Here is a 24,663-nt window from a genome sequence, read left to right as displayed (position 1 = left end):
CGGGAGACATTCCGCAGGGAGGGGCGAGCACGTGTGGGGCCGGCGCGGCGGGCAGGGTCACGCTTTTGTCCGGAGCAGGCGGCGGGCACACGCTGTCCCCGGGGACGCTCCCCGCCACCGGGCAGTGGGGAGCGGCGGGACAGCGCGGGGTGTGGGGCCAGCTAGACCAGGGTCGTCATCTGGAGTCCAACCCACCCTCTCCTTGTTTCCGGCGACCTTGTCAGTCCCCCTCTGAGCCCCGAGCCCCTCACCTGTAAAAGGAAGACCGAGATGCCTGCGCTGGGAAGAGTCAGCCAGAGCGTTCCCGGCGTGAGCATCAGCCCCAGGGCGAGTTTCCCTTCTCCTCTAGACTCTCATCCCTGTTCTGACCCCAAGCTCGGGGAAGCACCAGGGGCCGGAAGGTATCCGTGGCGCGCGCTCCAGCTCGCGGGCACCATGCCCCCAGCTGCTTCCTCCTCAGATTCTCAAGAGCGCCTTGAGGCCAGGGAAGGGAGCAGGTCCTACCAGCCCGGGGCAGGGACTCGGAGCCCGGGGAGCCGCCTTGACGCAGACGGGCCGGGCGCCACCGGCTGCCCCTGCCCCCTCGGCGGGTTGGGGGATGGGCGGCCAGCCCCTGGCGAGCGAGCGCCCGCTTGGGGCTTCCTATTTCGGGAGCGGGGGTGTGGGTCACGCCCCGTCACGTGATGCAAGGGCCTTTTAAAGCGGCAGCGCGGGCAGGGAGCCGCCGGTCCCGGAATCTTCGCCCGCGTGCTCTGTCGTCTCTCTCTCAGCCTAGACCAGCCGCACCATGGCGGACGTCTTCGTGGGCACCTGGAAGTTAGTGGATAGCAAGAATTTCGATGACTACATGAAGTCAATCGGTGAGGGCGACTGGTGATGCTGGGCTGGGGATGCTGGGCTGGGGAGGGGCTGGCCGCGTGCCCGGTCGGAGCAGCGCTCCAGCCCTGGCTATTACCCTCTGCACGCTTGCTGCATCCCTCCTGGTCAAGGTTGGGGAGCCGGAGGACGCGGAGAAGGCGGCAGCCTGGGCTAGGGCATGTGAGGCCGGGCCTGTTGGGAGGGATTTTTTTTGGGGGGGGGGGGATTGGTTTGTTTTTGTGTGTGTGTGTTTTTTTTTTTGGTTGTTGTTGCCAGGCGGTGCGCGCCAAGCGGGATCTTGGTTCCCTCCCCCCCCACCAGGGATCGAACCCGTGCCCCCTGCAGTGGAAGCGCAGAGTCCTAACCACTGCACCACCAGGGAATTCTGGGAGGGGGCTTTCATGTTCTGAACTTGGCAAGAGGGATTCCCAGGCAAGGAGGCAGCTGAGTTTGTCGATGTGGGGGCAGGGAGGCGCTTTCGAGGAAGAAGGGCTTCTGATCTGGAGGTAAAGGGCGGGTTTGGATAAAAGAGAAGCAGAAGGTGGGGAGGGAGGAAAAGAACAGGCACATGGGTGGTTTAGCAGCTGAAGACTCAACAGTGAAAGGGAATGGAGTGGCTGGGAAGTGTCATGGCCTAAAGCAGGGAATCCCCGGGAGGAGGGAGATGGAAAGGGGGAACAAGAGGGAACAGGATATGAGGAGGAAGTGAGACAGGGGTCTGCACAGTTAGCAACAACCCCTACCCCTCTATGTTGGGTTAGTTAACATAAAGGATTGTCGCCTTCTTGCTCACCAATCAGCCTAGTGGTAGGGTAGGGCAAGAGACACACCTACCCCCCCTCCCCCACCCCCCAATCACCAGCTGCAACCCAAGGATAACTGCTCATTGGGGAAGTGAGTGGTGGAGGGGTGCAGCAAAGGGGCCTGGAGCAAAGCCAGGACCTGGTAAAGGCAGGGAGGGTCTTTGGTCTAGGAGGGTGTGGTCCTGGGATGGGGGAGTGAAGATTAAAAGGATCTTGCAGAGGACGTCAGAGGGCCTCGGCCCTTGGTTCCACAGAGGAAGAAGCCAAGACCCAGAGAGAGCAGAAACTTGTCAAATCAGTTCCACAGCAGAGCTGATATGAAAACCTAGATTTCTAGATCAGCAACCCAGAGCAGTTCCCATTATGGGCCCTGGAGGTGGGAGTGGTAAGAACTGCTTAAATAATCACGGACCTCAGCCCTTCCCCTTCTGATATGGGCTAGACAGAGAAGGTGATATCCTTCTCTGGAATCCCCAGCTATGAGATTATCCAGTCCCCAGGCTGGGATAGGGAAAACTGGAATGTTGTTGTTTATGCCTTCCTTCCAGGGAAGGGGGGCTGGATTACAGCAGATACCCAAAGAAGGGGTGGGGGGGGTCCACTCCAGGCTCCTCCCACCTATTCCTGACCCCTGAAATAAGGACCACAAGTGTTGGCTTTTGAGGCCAGAGTGCTCAACTGCCCCTACTCTAGGCTGTGCACTATGCCCAATGACTCCAGAAAGGTAGTAATTCTTGGAGAAGTAGGTGGCCCTGGGCAGCTGTTGGGGAAGGTGGAATGCCCAGAGCTAGTTCCTCTCCCAAGTCTCTTCCAGCAGACATTAAAACTGAAGACCTGGGTCCCTGAAGTGAGTTGCACCATCCTTACCACCCATGCTCCCTTATTTTGCCCCAACTTGGGTTAGGGGGGCTGAGAATCCATACAGATGGGAAAAATGAGACACCCATGGGGGGAGGGAAAGACCATCCTCAGCTCTAAGAAAAGAGCTTTAGCTTCATTTCTAAGTAGAACCCATCTCTTCCCGAGTCTCTTGTTTCTGTAACTGACTTTTAGCCAGTCCCTCACCGATTCCACAGTGCCTTCCTTCCTCAAACACTCCACACCTCCGGGTAGGTCCTAAGTAAACAGAGCTCCTTGTACAGTGACAAGGCCCTGCTCTGTGCTGGGGAGTGGGATTGGCCTGACTCACTCTGATAACAGGGGGTAAGGCCAAGTCCCTCAATGGTCAGGCAGGGTGGGCGAGCAGCAGCACAGCTGCAGAGGCTGCCTGTGTCCCTTCAGTTTTGTTTTTTGTTTTTAAATTTATTTTTGGCTGCACTGGGTCTTTGTTGCTGTGTGCAGGCTTTCTCTAGTTGTGGCGAGCAGAGGCTACTCTTCCTTGTGGTGCGTGGGCTTCTCATTGTGGTGGCTTGTCTTGTTGCGGAGCATGGGCTTTAGGCACGGGCTTCAGTAGTTGCAGCATGCTGGCTCAGTAGTTGTGGTGCACGGGCTTAGTTGCTCCCTGGCATGTGGGATCTTCCTGGACCAGGGATCGTACCCGTGTCCCCTGCATTGGCAGGCAGATTCTTAACCACTGCACCACCAGGGAAGTCCCCCCCTTTAGTTTTTTTTTTTTTTTTTTAATTTATTCATTTATTTTTTAATTATTTTTTTAATTTATTGGCTGAGTTGGGTGTTCATTGCTGTGCATGGGCTTTCTCTAGTTGTGGTGAGTGGGTGCTACTCTTTGCTGCGGTGCACAGGCTTCTCACTGCAGCAGCCTCTCATTGCAGAGCACGGACTTTAGGCACATGGGCTTCAGTAGTTGCGGCATGTGGGCTCAACAACTGTGGCACATGGGCTTAGCTGCTCCGTGGCATGTGGGATCTTCCCGGACCAGGGCTTGAACCTGTGTCCCCTGCATTGGCAGGCAGATTCCCAACCACTGCACCACCAGGGAAGCCCCCCCCCCCTCCCCCGCCCTTTAGTTTTAAACCAAGAGTTCTCAGAGGACAAAGAGGCCCAGCCTAGTTAGTACCAGTGATCTCAGGCACACGCAGTGGCCATAGGGCCCAGATGAAGTACATGCTGGGAGGCAGGATGGCCTAGGAAGAATAGTGAACAGTTTTGGAGCCTAAATTCAAATCTGGATCAACCACTTACCCTTTGATTTTGGGCAAGTCACTTCACTCTCCAAGCCTCATTTGTAAATTGGGGATAATAAAACCCACCATTCAGGGCTGTTACAAACATTAAGTAAAACAACCCCTGTAGCCAGGCATATCTGGGGACTTTCTACCCACCACCTCACCACAGCCTCTGCCCTTCGAGGACAGCTCAGCAGAGGCTGCTGGGAGCTGAGGGGAGGTTGGAGGCGAAAGGACAGATCTCAGGGAAGCCACAACCTACAGGGCTCTTTGTTCCACACTCTCTTGCAGCACTCAGGGAAGCCATGCTTGGGTCAGGAGGGAAGTCCCCACAGGGCCTTAGACCAGGAGACCTGGATTGGAGTCCTGACTGCCTACCACTTTAGGCCTCTCTTAAATCTGCACACTGAGACAAACATTCCCCTCCACCTACCTCCTAGATCATGGAGAAGAGGCTTTGAAAATGCCTTTGTTACCATGTATGAGGGACAAGAGCACCAGTGCATCTCAGGGTAAAAACTTTCAAAAGTGGAAAATTCTTGTCCCTAGGCTCTGGAAGGCAAAAGTCCACATTTTCCTTCTTTCTCCCTCAGCCTGTGCCTTGAAAGCTACTCAGGTGCCCTGGAAAGGAGCCTTGTGCTTCAGCCTTTATAGCTGAGCTCTGCAGTTTAACGTTCTGGATTTGAATTCCAGACTTGTGACCCTGGGATTTAACTCATTCTCAGTTTTTGCATCTGTAAAATAGAGATAATAGCATCAATCCTCCAAGGAGACTGGAAGGACTGAATGAGATTACACATGTAGTTTTTACCTCACAGAAAGCACTTAATAGTAGCTTATTCTGATCTCAGCTCTGCCACTGACTTGCAGTGAGACATGCCTGTCTGTTAAGTTTCTCATCTGTCTAATGGGATCAGTAATGTCTCTTCACCACACGGAGCTAAAGGGAAGAGTAAACTTAAAAACATCCATGCAGAGTCTTTGAAAGTTCTCACCCTTTTCTTCCCCCTGCCTCACATCCAGGCCTAAGCATGGGTCACTGAGCTCCTTGTACCCTGCCTCTCGCTCCAGCTCATATTCATACCCTTCCCTCTGCCCTCAGGTGTGGGTTTTGCTACCAGGCAGGTGGGCAACATGACCAAGCCTACCACAATCATCGAAGTGAATGGGGACACAATCACCATAAAAACACAAAGCACCTTCAAGAGCACAGAGATCAGCTTCAAGCTGGGAGTGGAGTTCGATGAGACAACAGCAGATGACAGAAAGGTCAAGGTGAGTCAAGGAAGGGGCCATGGGGAATGGAAGGCCCTGAAGGGGAACAGGGTGGCACCCTATTATTGCACCTTGAGGGGTAGGATGTCATGGGGGACTGAAGTGGTGACTGAAGGTCCATAAAGCCTGTGCAGTACTGGGATGACCAAGTGCTTAAATGCATGTTAGTCCTTGTCCTCTTGTTCTCCTCCCTCACTTCTTGGGAAGCATCTACCTGTTGCCTCTGGGAGTGGGCAGCACAAAGCCAGGATATTCTGACCTCAGTGCCTACTCCAGCTCCAGCTGGGTGACCTTGCGCGTGGCATGCAACGGCTCTGGCTTTCCTTCCCCCTCCATAGATGGGAGGAGTTATGTGGACATGCCTGTGACCTCAAGTGCTTTAGGAACAATGCCCAGAAGTCAGAGTCCTCCACAGAACAGGTCATCTTGGTCTCCAGGAGTCAAGGAGACAGCTGGGACAAGAGGCTGAGACCTACTCAGCTGCTTCCACTTCTCTAACCTCCACCTTGCAGGCTTGGCCAGTGGCCCTGAGAAACCATTTCCTGTGCAGCCAGCCTTTAGGCAGGAAAAGCAGTATTCCGGGTGGAGCATTGTTTTTGGTTTGTATAGTGTCTTCTCACCAAGACTTAGCCCCTCTCCTTCCAGGGAGGGAGAGGACATCTGCCCCCAGTCTCAGGACTTGTCACCCTGCGGTGGCTGCCTTGGCAGCTTGCCTCAGGCCTCCCAGCCCCTGAGCCAGGCATGGAAGAGAAAGAACTAAGGGGTTTTGCCCTCAACAGGGTGCCCCTAACAGCAGTACTATCTACCAGACCCTATCATTCAGCTCCTCAGCTGTTTCTTCTTCCTTGCAGCTGTCCCCAAGGATAGGAGAGGGTCTAGTCTCCTCCCTATGGAGGAAGCTGGAGTCCAGCCCAGGATCACACAGGAAGCTGGCAGCAGAGATGGGATGGTACCCAAAGATGGCAGCCTACCTTAGAAAGAGGTGCCTGCCCTACCACATGCCTTTACCTCCTTTGAATTAGTCTACCTTCTTGAAGGGCAAGAACTCCAATTAAACATAACAGCAGTTCTCTGGGATGCCTGGGCTAAAAATAACCTGCTCTAAATAGACAAAAAACTAGGGGAATGAGAATGAGGAGGAAGGTGGTGGTAAAGGTGCACATCCACTGTCCCACTAGCTCCGAACACATACATACAGCCTTTGCAGATTCCCCTAATGAACCCTGGTCAGTCAGGGTCCTCTAGCCTGGCTGGGAGTCCCCAAATTTCTAGAGAAGAGAGACCTGGGAGAGTTGCCAAATGAGAGCCAACTGATGCAGGCTGGCAGCACTCAGAAGAGTAAGTGGACATTTGACCAGGGCTGTCAAGTTTGACCCAGTCCCAAGACCTGGCAGTTGCTGCCCACTTCTCAGCTGAAGAGGGTCACTTGATAGGGACCAAGAAGAGCAGGAATACAGGGCAGGGTCTAATTTTCCAAGACCTCCCACCCCCAAGGGTCTTTTAGACGTTATGCGTGATTACCAGTTGGCTGGAGAGTCTCAGGATTACTCCTCCTCACCAGGTGTTCGCAGGGATTAGGTTGGTACCCGCCCTCTATATCTTAGTGCGACTGGGACTGTGGACATCACCTAGAGTATGGGATAAGTGCCCCTCTTGAAGGCTGGTGGCACTTCTCAGAGCCAGGCTGTCTGACTCCACTGTACTGCCTCCCTCTCCCTACTTACCTGACAGCTGAAGGCCCCTCCCCTGGCCAAGCAGCAGTGGTCAACTAGACATCCTATGGGGCTAGGTTGGAGGTGAGCTGCCTGAGATCTGGTCCTAGCACCATCAATAGTTTGAGTTAGAGGCTGAGTCCTTTGCGGTCCCACTGACCAGACCCCTTCCCCCCTCAATCCTAGCTCAGATCTCAGCTCAGGCCTCTACCCTCTTTCCACAGTCCATTGTGACGCTGGATGGAGGCAAACTTGTCCATGTGCAGAAGTGGAACGGACAAGAGACAACACTTGTGCGGGAAATGGTTGATGGGAAACTCATCCTGGTAAGATGGATAACTTTGGAGCCTCACCCACTTAGTTTCTACTGTCCCTTCAGTCAACCCTATTGTGAAAAGCCAAGGTCATCCCCTGGGATCCATGGAAGCTGGGACAATGGGAGGGTGGAGGCAGGCCTGGGTAGTATTAGATGGGAATTTTCTACATAGTTGCTTTGGACTCGCACAAACCTCAGTTTAAATCTCAGCTTATAGGGTGCATGACTTTGAATAAGTCAGCTTCACCAAGTCCAACTGTAAAGTGGGTATTAATAACACCAACCTTGTAGGGCTGCTGGGAAGTCTGAAGGAGACAGTAAATGCAGAGCACAAAGCATCACTGGTGTGGAAGGACTACAGTAGGTGCACTCCATAGCCTTAGTTTCATCCTCTGCATTGCCTTGCCCCAGGGAGAGGTAGAAAGCATGGCCAAATCTGATTCCAGGCCTGTGGGAAAGGCTCCCATCTCCTAAGCCTTTGGGCAGGGACAAGCTAGTGATGGGTGGGGCCCTGACTGACAGCACAGTCCTTTCTACTTCATTCCAGGCTCACCTCCTCTCAGTGTTTTCCATGCCTGGCCTACTGCAAGTAGTTGACTAAGGCCTGGGCTGAAAACAGCAACAAAGCTGGCAGATCTGTCTGTTTAGGGACAAACTTGGGGACTTCACTAGAAGAATGTAGCCTTGACTGAACACCTCCAGGGGTAGAGACACCAGCCACCTGTGGTCTCTGCCTCCTTATTCTGTGGGCCCTCAGGTTTTTGCCTCAGCATCTTCGTTGCAGACCTTCTGGGTCAGTGTAACCTGCTCACTTCATTCTTACACTCACAGGGGGCAGAGGTCCCTGCAGAGTTAAGAATGAGGTACCTAGCTCTGATGGAATGTGATATATAGGATGAAATACTCACTGGGCAATCAGGCTACATGGGCCTGGGTCTATGATGCCGGGCAGGATGATGGGGGTTCAGGCCTCTGGCCCTGGCACGGCCCTAAGTTAGGGAAAGAATGGAGAGTTGGTGGCCTAGGATAGTCCTTTTCTAAGAGTCTCTGGACATTTTTATTCGCCTGTTTGTCTACTGTGTGCCAGACACCATCTTAGAGCACTAGGGATGAAGGGAGAGGAATGGTACAAGGAAAAGAGAAACACTCTGGGATCTTGACCACATTACTTCCTCCCTTAAAGCTCATTTTCCCAAATCTCTACAAGAGGAATTACAGTGCCTAACTTAAAGGCTTGGAAGTGGTCCAGTGGTTGGGACTCGGCACTTTCACTGCCATGGCCTGTGTTCAGTCCCTGGCCAGGGAACTAAGATCCCAAAAGTCTCGTGGTGCAGCCACAAAAAAGACTTGGTGTAAGCACTGGGAAAAAAATACATGTAAAGTATTTTACATGGCACGTAGCAGGTAGGCAGTAAATGAAAATTATTAGCATGAAGGTAGAGGGCTCGCCCTAGCAGAATAGTGTTCCCAATACCTTCCATTCCTCACACCCCTGTCCTAATCTGACTCTGTCTTTTCTTCCAGACACTCACCCATGGCAGTGCAGTTTGCATTCGCACTTACGAGAAAGAGGCATGACCTGCCCACTCCTTACTGACTGCTCCTCTGCCAATTGGCTACTCCTGGACTCAGGACCAGATTGCCTCATTTTTCTCCTCTGGCATTTTGTATAAATCCACCTTGATTGGGGAAATTCTCCTGGGGTAAGGTGGCACCAGCCTGGATCCAGTTCTGTTCTCATTGTGTATGTGTGTTTTTTTAACTGCATCCAAAGGGTGCTCTGAGGTCAATAAAGCAGAGCCAAGGTCACCCAGATGCCGTTTTGCCTTTGGTGACATGATTCTGGGAGTCTCAGTTTCTTTGTGTGTTAGAGAACAGGCAGAAATGACTGCCACTCAGGAAGAAGCACTGGATGAGAGACTGAAATGGACAGTCTCAGGGACAGTGATAGCTGATCACCTTACACGTACAAAAAATAAAACTGTACCTACACCTTCCCTTTACACTGCCCCCTCCCTGTGGCCAAATGAACTAGTCCAACCTGGAATAATTACTCAGTGGTGGGGCTTCTGAACTGTCACCTCAGGCCCATCCTGCACTGAATGCCCTTGAGTCTGGACAGTTGCTCTTTTTTGTGCTATGTTGTGGTCTCACTCCAGAACACAGGATCCAGGCTCGTGCCAGTGGTGGTGGGAGAAAATGCTCACTGGCCAAGATGCCTGCTGAGCTTCTGCCTACGTGCCAGGCCATTACTCATGGTTACAAATTCTTACTGGTTCTCCGGTCAGCCCTGGGGGAGAGGTCATCTGATCATTAGAGAAGTGAAGGCTTATAAGTGATCTCCTAAGAAGGCTGTGACCTGCTAATGCCACTGGCTCTGTACCTTAGCTGGGCCTCTCTCCAGGATCTAAGGTAACATATTAAATGTTTTTCTGTCACCTAATGCAGTCTCAGTGACTTTTAAGTCTGGAAGTTACAGTAAGAGGGATTATACCAATGAGGACTCTCAGTAAGTTTTAAATCAAACACACTTCCATTTAGTGCCAGGAATTTAAGCATAGACCTGAAATGGAACCAACTGACTCACACTGTAGTAAATACAAAGTAAAGCAACAATCTTGGCTTGAGCTGTCTGGTTCAGTGGTCTGGCAGAATGTCACACACAAGCTCAGTCACTGCAAACAATGGTTTTCTGGCTGTGACCACTGGCTGTCACTTCTAACATAGTAGAATAATGTTAGGGGGAATGGAAAAAGCGAGCACCACTTCTTACCATGTTCTCCCTTGTACTGCCAGTCTCCCTCTGCCCCTCTGTTGGATACAGCAGAGATCACCCACCAATCAGCGCAGGGCAGGCCAACAGGGAGGGGCCCATCACTGTTCTCCAACTATAGCCAGACTCACTTCCACAGCAGCACCTGTGGCTCTAGCCTGGACTCCTGTACAGGAATCTGGCTCTGGCAGTGGCAGCTGGAGAGGGTAATAGGACCTCCTGCTGAATGAAGGAATTTGGGTGAATGAATGGATGAGCTGCAGGGGTCACTTGCAAGGGGACCAGGAGTGATAAGGAAACAACTCATTCAGGCAGATTCTTTTGATATCTATCTCCCAAACCTGCCTGTGGCACGAGGGGAAGCCATCTCCCATGAGAGAGAAGTCAGTGGGGTGGGAGGCCATTTTCTCACTACTGAGTCTTTCCAGGAGCCAGGGCTTCAAGGCACAAGACTCCTGGTTCCTTCTCTCAACGCCTCCCTCCACTCTTTCCACTCTCACTCCTTGTGCTTCTTCTTGTGCTTCTTCTTCTTTTTCTTCTTCTTTGCTGCCTTGCTGTCTTTTGATGTGTGCCTTGCCCTCTTGCCTGTATCACTCTCAGAGTCTGAACTGTCAGAGTCAGATGACTTCCTGTCTCTATGTTTCTTTTTCTTCTTCTCCTGAAAAAAACAAACAAAACCAAAACCAAAAAAACCCTAAAAACTCAACATTGTATGTGTATATTTGCTTTTAAAAAATCATGGTGTGTACTCAGGGAATAACTTAATAAATTATACAACATTAATTAAATAATTACATCTTTAAGTACTAACAAGAAAAAAAAAGGAGCTCAAAACAAGTGAAAAAGGATCAAGTCACAATGCAGTATGTAGTAATATAATATGTATATGTATGGGGATATATGTATAAATACAGCTGATTCACTTTGGTGTACCTCAAAAGCTGGTATAAGAGTGTAAAGCAGTTATATTCCAATAAAGAGCTAAAAAAATGTGTATGTAACATACCTGAATATATTTAAAAAACACAGAAAACAATGGAAAGGACACAAACAGGCAACAAGTGTTACCTCAGGAATGAACTGAATACAGAGAAGCTAGGGTCTTTGTCCTTTTTCATTTTTTTTAAGTAACCATTTATTACATTCATTTTTAAAAAGCACAGGATATTAAAGCTGAAAGGAGTCCTTAGAGATCACCTAGTCTGTCTACAGACAGTACTTTGCATGCCCAAGAGTAAGAGAATAATAAATAGACTTAGGACTCCCAGCATGGTCTCTATTAGACCCTGCTGCCAGGGAAAATAACTGCTGTCAGTGAATAAGGCCCACCTGCTGCCCTTGACTACTTATCGTCTCTAGCTTTCACAACCAGTCTCTCAAGAGTATACTGCTAAAGATAAACGCTCAGAAAGAACTTTCTCAACACTATTCCCACCACGTTATGCTGCCAAATTAACAGCACAAACGCACACAAAGGATGAGACACAGGTCCCCAGGCTTCTGTAGGGTTCTTGGAGCAGTTTTTAAACTGCATAAACCTCTTCCTTGAATTGTAAATTTGTATATTGCCTTGGTAAGGTTTCTAAGAAAAAGAGACTAGGGGAAAAAGAGAGAATAGAAGAGGGCACGGCTCGTGCTCCTCCTATAGGCTTCCAACCAGCATCCTGAGAGCTGTAAGTCGGCCTGATAGACCAGGTCTTGGGAGCTGGCTGTGAGAAACAGTGGACAAAACACAAAACCAGATGTTAGACCCAGACTTGAGTTATGACTCTGCTACTTACGATTACTCTTCTGTAACCTTGGGCAAGTCATTTGACCTCACGGAGGCCTAGTCGCCTCAAATGTAAAACAGAGACGAGAACAGCACCTATGTCACATGGCTGTTTTAATGAGATAGTATCCGTGGCTGGAGAAGTTGAAAGCCACTTGCCCCAGATCACACAGGCAGGGCTGGAATCTGCATGCAGATCATATGACTGGAAATCTGAGTTTTCCTCAGTAGCACACGGCCCCTCTTCCTGTACAGCGATGGTGGTCAGAACAATTTTGGAACAAGACAGAAGTAAGTTCAACTTCCAACTCTGCCACTTACTAACTACATGACTTAGAACAAAAGAGACCACTTTTTTGAACCTCAGTTTTCTTTTCAGTAAACTACAAATAATAAATACCCACTTCAAAGGATGCTATGAGGATTAAAAATGGTAAGTACTAACTATAGTGCCTGATATATGGTAGGCACTCAGTGGTAGCTAGGAGTATTGTATTATTATTTTTATTTATTTATTTATTTATTTATTTATTTATGGCTGTGTTGGGTCTTCGTTGCTGCACGCGGCTTTCTCTAGTTGCAGTGACTGGGAGCTACCCTTCGTTGCAGTGTGCGGGCTTCTCATTGCGGTGGCTTCTCTTGTTGTGGAGCACGGGTTCTAGGTGCACAGGCTTCAGTAGTTGCAGCACATGGGCTCAGTAGTTGTGGCTCAAGAGCTCTAGAGCAAGGGCTCAGTAGTTATGGAGCATGGGCTTAGTTGCTCCTCGGCATGTGGGATCTTCACGGACCAGGGATTGAACCCATGTGCCCTGCACTGGTAGGCGGATTCTTAACCACTGCGCCACCAGGGAAGTCCCTAGAAGTACTGTATTATTCTGACAGTTTTGCCAAGTATCTACGAGTATCTACAGCAGATGAGTCAAAGTTTTGAGAGGAAATTAAACCAAAATTCTTTCTTGGAGTGTCTAGTGGAGTAGAGCGAGGGGAAGCTTCCCAGGTCCACGTTACTAAGCCACAGGAACCACAGCTGGGAGAAGCTGAGAGCTGGCAAATCCATGGCTTGGCTTATGGTGTTGCAATTTCCTAGATGGCAAGATCATGGAAGCCAATCACAGGCTATATGGGCTTGGTGGCCTCACAGTTTCTGCCGCTTAAGTAGGACAGTGTCCTGGGAAAGTAAATAAACAGATGCAGAGTCTGGCACTAATTCCCCTAAGCCTGGCCCAGCCTGGGTAAATAAATGAGGAAGAAGACTAATATAGCACTTTAGTTTATCAAGCTTTCTGCATCTTGTATCTTGTAATAATAATCTAGTCAGGTCAAAAGTCAGGAATTATTATTGCTACTTTACAGAGATGAAAACTGCAACTCAAAGAAGTGAGCTGAGCTACACCAAAGACAAGAAATGTTACACTAACTCAGAGTTTGGCATTATTTCCACTTTGCTCTCTCTCAATGATACAGGCTCAGAACGAGGAAAGAGAAAAGCAAATGACTAGAGAACCCTGGCATGCTGGAACACTGACTCTATCTAGCAAGGAGGACTCGGGGAGATGGCTTTCTAGATCTCAATCTTGATGTAAAAGCTCTTTTGCAACCTGAATAAAGAAAATCTAGTCCTCCAGCAGGTGGCATCATTTTCATTGTGTCTGACCCTGAGCTAGAGAACAAAAATTATCAATACTTCATATGTTGTAGTTCAAGAGGAAAGTTGGGAGTTGGGGTAGAGGTGAAGATGGAAAGTTAGACGTGAAACTAGCTTCTGGTCCCTCGGCTACATTCTAGGGAAAAGGAGCATAAGGTAAAAGGTAATGACCCAGAGGTGTGAGTTCACGGTAGACAGGCTGGAGGGGCAGGGGAAAGAAGCCATTGCTCAAAACCGCTCTCTAGGAGAAGCACATATCCTGTGCCACAGCAGCTAGCCCATCTACTTTCTCTATAGTTCTGAAAAAGGTTAGTGGCAACCTAGTGTGAGAAAGAAACAAAAACTGAGCAAGGGGAGTAACAGCAGTTAATACTTACTGAGTACCTAATTTTCTAGATACTGGGCTGGGCACTTTGCACACATACCTCATGACCTTCAAAACAAATCTATTAAGTGGGCATAATCATCTCTATACTCTCAGGAAAGAAAATTATAACTTCTGAGAGGTTTACTGAGATAAAGTGACTTGCCCAAATGGTAGAACCTGGATTCGACTCAGGCTGGATCCCAAATTAAATGCTCTTTTTAGCTCTGTGTGTGTATATATATATTTTTTTAATTTTATTTATTTATTTATTATTTATTTATTGGCTGCATTGGGTCTTCTTTGCTAAGTGTGGGCTTTCTCTAGTTGTGGCGAGCGGGGGCTACTCTGTTGCGGTATTTATTTATTTATTTATTTATTGGATGCATTGGGTCTTCTTTGCTGACCATGGGCATTCTCTAGTTGCAGTGAGCAGGGGCTATTCTTTGTTGCAGTGTATGGGCTTCTCACTGCGGTGGCTTCTCTTGTTGCGGAGCACGGCTCTAGGCATGTGGGCTTCAGTAGTTGTGGCTCGCGGGCTCAGTAGTTGTAGTGCACAGGCTTAATTGCTCCACAGCACGTGGGATCTTCCTGGACCGGGGATCAAACCCATGTGTCCTGCAGTGGCAGGCGAATTCTTAACTACTGTGCCACCAGGGAAGTCCCAGCTCTGTGTATATTAAAGGCAGCACCTAACTTAGCATTTTCTAACCCAAAGGCACTGATCTAGCCAGAAATCAAGCAACCAAGCATTTATTCTGTTTTATTTATTCTTAACAATTATCCTTGAGAAAGCACTGGTTATTTATTCTCTTATTCTTGAGAAATGATTGATTCTCAAGAGATAATTTGATTCTCAAACTGATTCTCTAGGGTGAATTTTTATAAAGTAGGATAGAGGGGGATTCTTGGTTAGAATTTGCCTATAAGCACCAGTTTATCATAGCTTGGAAAGGGTAAGACCAGAGGGAAAAGGTTTATTAATCAACTCACAAATATTTACTGAACTTTACCACCTGCAAAGCACTTTAGAGAGCCATAGTTACATACAGTGTTGCTTAGGAGATAAGAACACACAGATTTTTAATAGAATTCAGACAAATAGAGAGTACCTACTAGTGCAAAGCAGTAGTTGCATGCAAACTAAACACATTCAGTAGCTCAGTAGTGGTGATTGGCACCATTCCTCCAAACCTGAGCCAACCTCACCAAACAAGAGAAGAATAATTCCCTATAACCACACACTACATTCATCCAACAAATACTTGTTGAGTACCTTCTATGAACCGGGAATATCTATCAACTAATTTGTCTCTTACAATACCTGAATGATGTTAAAAATCAGGGATCAGAAGCCTTCAAGGGATATACTAATCAAGGAGAAAGTTTAATTAAGACACTAGGCAGTCCATGGAAGTGATGTAAGAAACATACAAACAACATGCCATGGACACACAAGGGAAAGAAATCAATTATGTCTGAGGAATTTGAGGATGGCCTCATGAAGGATATGTAATGTGTTGTGCTTCTGAAGGATGAATATGGCTTTGGCATGTGGAGTAGTGGTGGTAGTGCTGATGCAAGAAGGGAAGTGAGGGCTTTCCAGCCAGATAAAAGACAGAATGAAGCAAACGCTTGGAAGATCCTGTGTGGCTTATTTACTTTGTACTGGATCCCATCCCTTCTTTTCTGCTCAAAGACATCAGTCCAAGAATTGTCCCCTCTCCTGCATCAATTTTTCCTTCTTTAATGGCTCATTCCCAACAATAAACGAATGTGCTAACAGTTCCCATTTTGAAAAAAAAAATCCTAAACAATTTTAACGACAACTACTGAGCCCACACACCATAACTACTGAAGCCCACATGCCCTAGAGCCCGCATGCCACAACTACTAAAGCCTGCACACTCTAGGGCCCATGTGCCTAGAGCCCGGGCTCCGTAACAAGAGAAGTCACTGCACTGAGAAGGCAGCGCACCACAACGAAAGAGTAGCCCCTGCTTGCCACAAGCAGAGAAAAGCCCGCACACAGCAACAAAGACCCAATGCAGCCAAAAAAAAAAAAAAAAAGGCAAGTCACCTATCCCCTTACCCCCATTCTAGTCCTCCCAATCTCTCATAACCAAATTAATTTTTCTCCAAAGCACTTATCAGTACTTGAAATATAAGTATTACTTTATATTTAATTACCAGTTCATTGTCTGTGACCCCCATTAGAAAGTAAGTGCCACGAAGACAGGGATTTTACGTGTTTTGTTCACTATCGTACCTGTAATGACTAGAACAGAGCTTGGCACATAATAGAAATTCTTTTAATGAATGTTGTTGGAGTATAGTGTGTGAGGGAAGGGAATGATGAGAGGTGACGATGGGATGTTGTACAGATTGTGAAGACTCTTAAAGGAACTCAGACTTTATTCTGTAGAAGAAGGAGAATCACTGAAGGCTTTTGAGCAGACTACACTGGACGACTCACTGTGCTCCAGCGGAACGGGCTCAGGACTGGCAACCTCTCTTTAAGATAGGCACCAGAAGTTCTCTGGACAACAGAGCAGAGCCAGCACTGCAGCCAAAGGATGACATTCCTATTTCTATTCTTCTATACATAGTACAGCAGAAAGTAATGATAGTAGCCATATCAAAAGAGGAAAATTATGTTCTGGATCAAATACAGCTAAACTTCACTATAATAAGTGGGCAGCCTGATCCCCAAGGCAGATGCTTCCTCATAATATAGCCTGATTCAGAAAGACACATGATGGCATATGATAAGGGAAAAAGGCTAGCAAAGCACAGACCACAGGTTCATGGAAAGATTATCCAGGGCTTCGCTACAAAAACCTCTATTCCTATTTTACAAACCTCTTCATAGCACATTTCCATTTGCAACACACAGTTTCCTCTTGTTCTAATTATGCCTAATAAAAATGACTTACAATTTTCAGACACTGGGATGAAAACTGTCATGGTACTGAACAGGTATAGCATAGAACTAAACCAATGCATACTAGATTTTTGGACAAGGACATGCATTCAATTCATGTATGTTTGATAAAAAGAGGTGGGGAGCTCAGGGCTAGAAAGATATCTTGCTCCTGCTCCTCACTAGTGGCAGCAGGAGTCAGTCCCTGTTACTCTCCAAACTGAGGGTACGCCTGAGTAAAGGAACCTGAGGAGCTACAGATAGCAGATATGATGGAGTCTATCAATTCAAAGGTGCATGCCTATATGTGCCAGGCATTATTAGGAACATGTGACACTCTTTCTTTATCCTGGCCGTTTCCTGATTTCCCCACATGCCTAGCACCTTCTCCTGTCTTAGAGACTTTACATTAGACATTTGCTTCTACCAGACTGCAGAAAGTCAGGCAATGAAGCAGTCTTGTAAAAAAGCAGAGATGAGAACCCAATAGCCTGTTTCTGACTTTCTGGTTCTAATTCTGGATGGCCCAGAGCCAACTAGTGCTGGAACAGGTATCTGAATCTGCCACTCTCACACACTCCATCTCAGGTAGAAGTTTTTACTGACAAGGAAACCCAACCTCCTGTTGGAATCAAAGATTTAGAGGGGGGAAAGAAATAGGAGACCTGGAATCTAGACTTACAGTTATGAACAAAAATAGATCAATAGAGAGCATATTCCTAGAGCACTTCAATTTATCAGCTTGGTGAAATACATTTAAGGAATACAAATTCATATAAAACAAATAAAAAAATTGAAACATATTTGAAAATTTAAAAAAACAGATCAATAGATAACATCAGATGATTGCTAAGGGTGGCTGGTAACAGAGCAAAAATTGGCCAAAAAGTGTCCTTATAAGTCCTGATAAGTGAATCACCTAACATGATGCACAACAGACATGTAAGAGGCAAAAATATATAGTTGTTGAGTAAATACATAATTGAAGAGCTAAATGAATTAATGGTATAAGTGTGGTACAGAAAAGAATATTGGGTTAGTAATCTGAAGAATGAGTTCATATATATATAGTTGTTTAGTAAATAAATAATTGAAGAGCTAAAGGAATTAATGGTAGAAGTATGGTATAGAAAAGAATATTGGGTTAATAATCTGAAGAATGGGTTCTTTTTTCAGCACTACCTCTTATAGTTGTGTGACTTCGAGTGAGATAATTTCTCTTAATCTCCATTTTCCTAATGTGTAAAATGATGGGGTAATACTACCTACTCTGGCTACCACATAGGATTGTGTAAGGATAAAACAAAACAAAGAATGAAGATATTTTATAAACTGTAAGTACTAACCAAATATAAAGCAAAAAAGATAATAAAGGGATTAATGATAAGGTGAAAAAACAATGATGCTAGATTATACCTTGCTAGAAACAATAGGCATCAAGGGGAAAGTTTTTTACAGTTTCAACTCCCTAGAGTACTTTTTAATCAAAGAGGACTCATAAGTTATAAGTTCATATACACAAAGGTACTTTAAAAAGTAATAAGGTATGATGATTATTACTGCCATTGTTCATCAGATCATTTCTCTACTAAGTGAAGAGCAGTGGAGGGTAGGATAATGGGTTGACTAACCAGGTCATAAAAAGCCTCAAACCTAGCAGATCCTTAACAATTATTTTGGTGAACTGAAATACACATCTCAAAGCAGCTTTATAAGCAAAGCAATAACTAATTGCACCAGGTGTATTAAGCAATGCCAAAACAACTTAACCAAAGACTCACAGAAGTGAGATATCCACAGAACCACTTTAAGAATCTGACGAATACCATTTAACCTCTAAAAGGTTAAAAGAGAATGAAAAACCCCTGGAAGATATAAATAGAATCACAGTTAAAAATCTAGCTTTACTAAAGAAGTAAAATTACCTGTTTGTAGACATGATCTTGTGTGTAAAAAATCTTAAGATTCTACAAAAAACCATTAGAACTACTAAATGAATTCAGAAACACTGCAGGATACAAAATCAACACACAAGAATTAGTTGCAATTCTATACACTAACAATCAGCAATCTGAAAAGGAAATTAAGAAAACAATTCCATTTATAATAGCATCAAAAAGAATAAAATATTTTGAAGTAAATTTAACCAAGGAGGCAAAAATACTTGTACAATGAAAACTACAAAACAATGCCGAAAGAAATTAAAGACAACACAAACAAATGGAAAAATGTCCATGTTTATGGATTGGGAGACTTAATATGGTTAAGATGTCAATACTACACAAAGTAATCTACAGATCTGATGCAACCCTACCAAAATCCCTATGAGACATTTTTTGCAAAAATAGAAAATTTCATCCTAAAATTCGTATGGACTCTCAAGGGACCCCAAAGAGCCAAAATAATCTTGAAAAAAAAACAACGTCGGAGGACTCACATTTCTTGATTTCAAACTTACTACAAAGTTAGAGTATTCAAAACAGTGTGGCACTAGCATAAAGACAGACATATGGACCAGTGTAATAGAATAAAGAGCCAGAAATAAACCCTCATGTATATGGTCAAATGGTTTTTGACAAGGATGCTAAGACCATTCAATGGGGAAAGGACAGTCTTTTCAACAAATGGTGCTGGGGACACTGGATATCCACATACAAAAATACGAAGTTGGAACCATGTTAAAAAAAACAAGCAAACAAACAAAAAACCTCAAAATGGATCAAAGATCTAAACGTAAGAGTTAAAACAATAAAACTCTTAGAAGAAAACAGAAGGGAAGAGCTACATGACATTAGATTTGGCAATGATTTCTTGAACATAACAAAGGTATAGGAAACAAACGAAAAAAATAGATAAGTTGGACTTCATCATGATTGAAAATGCACATTAAAAGACACTATCATATATTTATTATGCAAACATAACACTTCTACTGAACTGTACACTTAAAAATGGTTGAGATGGTAAGTTTAAAGGTTTTTCAGAACTTTTTTAATATAAATCTGAAAAGTAAAAATAGAACATTAACAACAAAGTGAAAAAGCAATACACAGAATGGGAGAAAATATTTGCAAGTCACATATCCGATAAAAGACCGATATCTAGAATATATAAAGAATTCCTTGAACCCAGCGTCTATACTTGAACCCAGCCTCTGACCACAAAGCCTCTGTTTTCAAACAACAGCTACTAGTAGCTGACATGCACTGTGCTTTGCTATATGCAGGCACTGCACTCAGAGTTTTATGTGCCTCACCTCATCCTAACAACCCTAGGAAGCAGATGCTTTCTGTTTCCATTTTATAAATAGGGAAACAGATTCAGAGAAGTTTAGTAATTAGCCTAAGTTCCACAATGAGGAGGTGACCCAGCTGAGATTAAAACCTGGGCAGTCTGTCTCCAGAGCCCAGGTTCTTAAGTACATCCTCTACTGACTCCAAAAAAGCAATTTCTCAGCATCCACCAGATGTAACACTGCATAGTCAATGCAAATGAGCATTAGAAGACTGTGGCAAAAGCAGAAAGATCTATGACAAAGTAAAAAAGCAGGAAACAAAAATTGTACATACATTTTAATTCCATCTAGGTAAAACATGCATTTGAAAACAGCTGGAAGAAAGTATGAGCCACAATAATATAGATCCTGGTAAAGTAGTGAGGTTATGGGTTGCCCTTCTTGTGCTTTATATTTCTTTTTTTTTTAATTAATTTTTATTATAGTATAGTTGCTTTACAATGTTGTGTTAGTTTCTACTGTACAGCAAAATGAATCAGCTATATGTATACATATATCCCCTCTTTTTTGGATTTCCTTCCCATTTAGGTCACCACAGAGCACTGAGAAGAGTTCCCTGTGCTATACAGTATTGCTTTATATTTCAATAAAAAGGTAATATGGTAGAAACTTCCTATTTCCCTCTTTAAATCAAGTTCTCAGACCTCTGTGAGGAAGGTTAGCATCAAAAATAAAGGTATGTAAAGCCAAACCCTATTCAAAAATAGGCAATACTCAAACTATTATGTATAAAATAAGCTATAAGGCTGTACTGTACAACACACGAATATAGCCAATATTGCCATGGCTCAGGTTCAATCCCTGGTTGGGGAACTAAGATTCCACAAGCCACACAGTGTGGGGAAAAAAATTTTTTTTTAAAAAGCGATACTGCTGGCAGGATGGGTCCTCATTGCCTCTGTGAGGGAGTTAGGCTAAACATGGCAATACTGAAGGTTTGTAGCAGGTTTCTGGAGGGCAGTGCAGGGCCTTTGTTAATTTCTATTTCTCTGGTTCACAGGAGAACAGTATCAAATTAAAACAATATCTCCACTGCTTTAAATCAGTGTCTTCCAAGTGCCATTCATTCTATAATATTGCCACAATTTTTACTATGTATGTTTACAAACTGCTATTTTTTTTACTGAAATTTTTTCTTAAAATCTGACTTTTCTGCTTTTAAAAGTCCTACTTAAAAGGGAAACTTTATAACAGAACTATAAATAGAAAACTTGCAGCCTTTGTCTTAAGTAGAAGGTAACTGTAAAAAATAAATACATAAAAAAGACACAACAATGTTCTAGCTAGATATAATTTACTGCCTGCTAAAGGCAGTAGTTGAAGAGGACTAGGGTTAGACAGTTTATTTTCACAGGAGGCAGTTTGGATTTTTTTTTTTTTTTTAAGTACAATGGCAAATCACTGAAGAATTTTAAACAGGAAGAGATGTTCTGATTAGATATTTTAACAATCCTCTCTTGGGAATTAAAAAGAAGTTTTAAGAAAAGGAAAAATGAGAAAAGACAGAAGAACTGAACAACTGAACGAACCATCATCCACTTTCACCTAACTGACAATAATAAAACATTTTGCTGTATTGGAACCCTTGTACACTGTTGGTAGGAATGTGAGTGGTGTGGCTGCTGTGAAAAACAGTATGGTGGCTCCTCAGAAAAATCAAAATTGAATTATCATATGATCCAGCAATTCTACTTCTGGGCATATAGCCCCCAAAATTGAAAACAGATCTGTAAGAAATATTTGTGCAGCTATGTTCACAGCAGCATTATTCACAAAAGCCAAAAGGTGGAAGCAATCCTAGTGTCAACAAGAAATGAATGGATAAGCAAAATATGGTATATTCATATAATGGAATTTTTTCAGTCTTAAAAAAGGAAGGAAATTCTGACACATGCTATAACATGGATGAACCCTGAGGACATTATGCTAACTCAAGTAATCCAGTCACAAAAAACCAAATACTGTATAATTCCACTTTATAAGGTACCTAGAGTAATTTAATAATACAGACAGGAAGTAGAATGGTGCTTGTCAGGTGCTGGGAGGAAAGGAGAATGAGGAGTTATTGTTTAATGGGTATAAAGTTTCAGTTTTGCAAGATGAAAAAAGGAGGAGATGGATGGTGGTGATGATTGCACAGTAATATGAATTTACTTAATGCCAAAGAACTGTACACTTAAAAATGGTAAAACTTACGTATCTTTTACCACAATTACAACAACAACAATAACAACACTATACCCAAAGGCTGCAGATTTTGGCTTCAGCAACTGGGTGAATAGTGACCCATTCACTGAGATAGGAATATGGAAGGAGCAGCCTTGGGTAGGAACATTAAAGAGTTTTGGAGTGTGCTAAGCTTGCTATCAACTCGACAATCCAATAGAGATATCAAATAGGCAGCTGGATATCTAAATTTGAAGTTCCAGAGAAAAAGTCAGAAATAGAATTACTTGGATTAAAAAAAGGATACAAATATTTAATTGGGGGATTATTAGCATTTAAATGGTATTCAAAACCACAGGACAGGATGAGATCACCCAGGGAGAAGGTAGTTAGAGAAGAGAAGGGAATAATAAAACAGCCACAGCCTCAGAGCAGTCCACATTCAGAGTTGAAGCAGAGGGCAAAAAATCAAAAGGGCAAAAAGATGAAGAGAATCAAGCAGTGAGATAAAGAAGGCGCTTTTTCAAAAAAAATTAGATGCCCAGACCCAGGCCCTGTGAACTTGGTACTCAAGAGGTAGAAGGCAAATATGTATTTCTAAAATCTCCCTAGGCTAGTTCAATAGTCTGAATGTAAGTGAGAGAGGTAAGGAGATGAAATGCACAGTAGTACTTGGCGACTGACTACGTGTGGTATAGAAAGGGGAAAAAAATTAATTACATATTGTTTCTTTCTTGGGAGACTGGAAGGTTACTGCTGTCATTAAAACAAGCAATACAAGGTAGAAGGATAGAAACAAGGGTTTCGGTTGTTGTTGTTTTCGTGAGGGGAGGGGGTTGTGGGGCAGTGGTGGTGTGTGTAGGAGGAGGGCCAGAGAAAAGACAACGATAGTCATGACAGGCAGCATTAATTAAGCACTTACTTGTCAGTGCTTTATATCTAATTTGGGGAGCTGGGCATCACTCTTCAAGGAACACTGTCATCAAAGACCACAACAATCCTCCTTTGTCAGTCAAGGAACTGAAGTTAGACAGCCCAAAGTTACATAGCTGGTAAGTAGCACAGAAGGGCCTCAAACCTAGATCTGACTGACTCCAAGCTTGAGGTACCAGTGGGATATTACCCAGCGATGTGAAAGCGGTCAGGGCAGCTGAAGTCTTAGGAGGGATGTGATCACCCAGGGGAAGAATATACAGATCGATAAATTATTATCCATATACTCGGGCTAACTCTTAATGGTACAATGGGTCTTCTTCCTCATCTAAAAAATGAAGATAATACTTAATTTGTAGATAATGCCCACTGAGGGCAAGGACCTTATCACAGTTTTCATATTCCTAGGTTTGCAATGCCTGGAACAAAATGACCACTCAATAAAAGTTTGCCAAAGCTTTAAAAAAACAAAACAAAACCAAAAAAACCCCAAAAGTTAATGACTGGCCACAATTAGAAAAACACTGCACTACATGAAAACAACTATTTCTGACCAAACTATAGCATAGTTTTTTTTCATTTCCTCTCTGTGCTGTATGCTACAAATGCGCTGGTTTTTTCCTGCCCCACAATAATGTCTGTTTTATGAATTGTTTTGCTATAAGTAGCAGATGGAAGACACAACTTAGTGACACAAGCACTCTTTTCCGCTGCTGGGTGCAAAATAAGTACTTTCTGGAAAGACAATTTGATAAGATATATCAAGAGTCTTAAAGCTCTGACTCAGCGATCTTACTTAGAAACTTATCCAAAGAAAGCAATAAAAGATGTGGCTATTTAGGTTGGAAGTAATCAAAAATATTCCACAATAGAAAAATTACTAAATAAACCATCATATAGCCACAGGGTAAATATCACATGGTGCTCTTAAATCAAGTTTCTGAAGAACACTTAAGGATGCTAGAAAATGCTTTTGATAAATATAATGAAAAAGGTAGGATATAAACTATACCTGATCATGTGATTATGTGTAAACACATATACATACGAAAATTAGATATACACTTACCTAGAAAATTATATATGCATTTATATTATATATGTATACATTTACTTTGAAAAAATATTAGAATAGATGAAAAATACTATAGGAATCTTGCTGGGTGGAAAGACTACAAGAGATCCTAATGTCCTTTATGTTTTTCAGTATTTCTAAAATTTCTGCAGAAAGCATATTTTTATTTTAAAACTCAAAAAAAATATGATACATAAAATAAAAACAAGATAGCACTCACCTTCTTTCTTTTTCTAGAAGAATTTCTCGTGGGGTCAGGCTTTTCAAACTCTGCTGACTTTGCCTCTTCCTTCTCCTCTTCCTCATCAGGTATCAGAGAGTACTTGGTCCCACCTGGTTGCATGAAACAATCCTTTGCAAAGTGGCCTGCAGAAGAGAAGTAGAAACAGTAGGGAGGGAAGAAGCAGTCTCTCCCCTTAGCAGGTGGATCTTCGCTAGAAGCTCCTGAAGGGCTGGCTGGTTCAGGAGGTACCACTGAGTTCATTCAGAGCAGCTATTGCACTCAGAGCAGATCTTCTGTCACCTCAAGATGCCATTGCTCACTCAACCAGAGCCACACAAACAGCTGGTCCTAGAGCTGTGGGAAACACTAGCACCGCTTTGGAAATGGCAAAGGACGTGAGGATAC

At 44.3% G+C, this 24,663-nt stretch overlaps 2 protein-coding genes across 5 annotated transcripts in view; one reads left to right on the top strand and one right to left on the bottom strand.

The window, feature by feature from the left end:
* The window catches only part of ZCCHC17 (zinc finger CCHC-type containing 17), a 65,287-nt gene that overhangs the window by 3,081 nt on the left and 37,543 nt on the right, over window positions 1-24,663 (bottom strand). The window contains exons 7-8 of one of the 4 annotated variants that reach the window (XM_057703326.1): window positions 24,256-24,401; window positions 9,601-10,521 (exon numbers count right to left, since the gene is read on the bottom strand). In XM_057703326.1, coding sequence (XP_057559309.1) covers window positions 10,360-10,521; window positions 24,256-24,401 — 308 coding nt within the window. In that variant the 3' untranslated portion in view covers window positions 9,601-10,359. The other 3 variants (XM_057703319.1, XM_057703344.1, XM_057703336.1) reach the window with 3 other exon arrangements.
* FABP3 (fatty acid binding protein 3) lies at window positions 687-8,903 on the top strand. Its single transcript, XM_057703355.1, has 4 exons — window positions 687-860; window positions 4,890-5,062; window positions 6,999-7,100; window positions 8,615-8,903. The coding sequence occupies exons 1-4, from the start codon at window positions 788-790 to the stop codon at window positions 8,666-8,668; spliced, it is 402 nt and encodes a 133-aa protein (XP_057559338.1). The 5' UTR covers window positions 687-787; the 3' UTR covers window positions 8,669-8,903.

Source organism: Hippopotamus amphibius, chromosome 1 (assembly GCF_030028045.1).
Source record: "Hippopotamus amphibius kiboko isolate mHipAmp2 chromosome 1, mHipAmp2.hap2, whole genome shotgun sequence".
NCBI lineage: Eukaryota > Metazoa > Chordata > Mammalia > Artiodactyla > Hippopotamidae > Hippopotamus > Hippopotamus amphibius.
The sequence above is the reverse complement of the archived record's forward strand: the minus strand, read 5'-3'. Positions and strand labels throughout refer to the sequence as shown.

Bases quoted from the DNA above. Each gene is read 5' to 3' on its own strand.
- FABP3 (XM_057703355.1), top strand. From the start codon at position 788: ATGGCGGACGTCTTCGTGGGCACCTGGAAGTTAGTGGATAGCAAGAAT. The intron at 861-4,889 runs GTGAGGGCGACT...CTCTGCCCTCAG, and splicing joins TGACTACATGAAGTCAATCG to GTGTGGGTTTTGCTACCAGG. The intron at 5,063-6,998 runs GTGAGTCAAGGA...CTCTTTCCACAG, and splicing joins CAGATGACAGAAAGGTCAAG to TCCATTGTGACGCTGGATGG.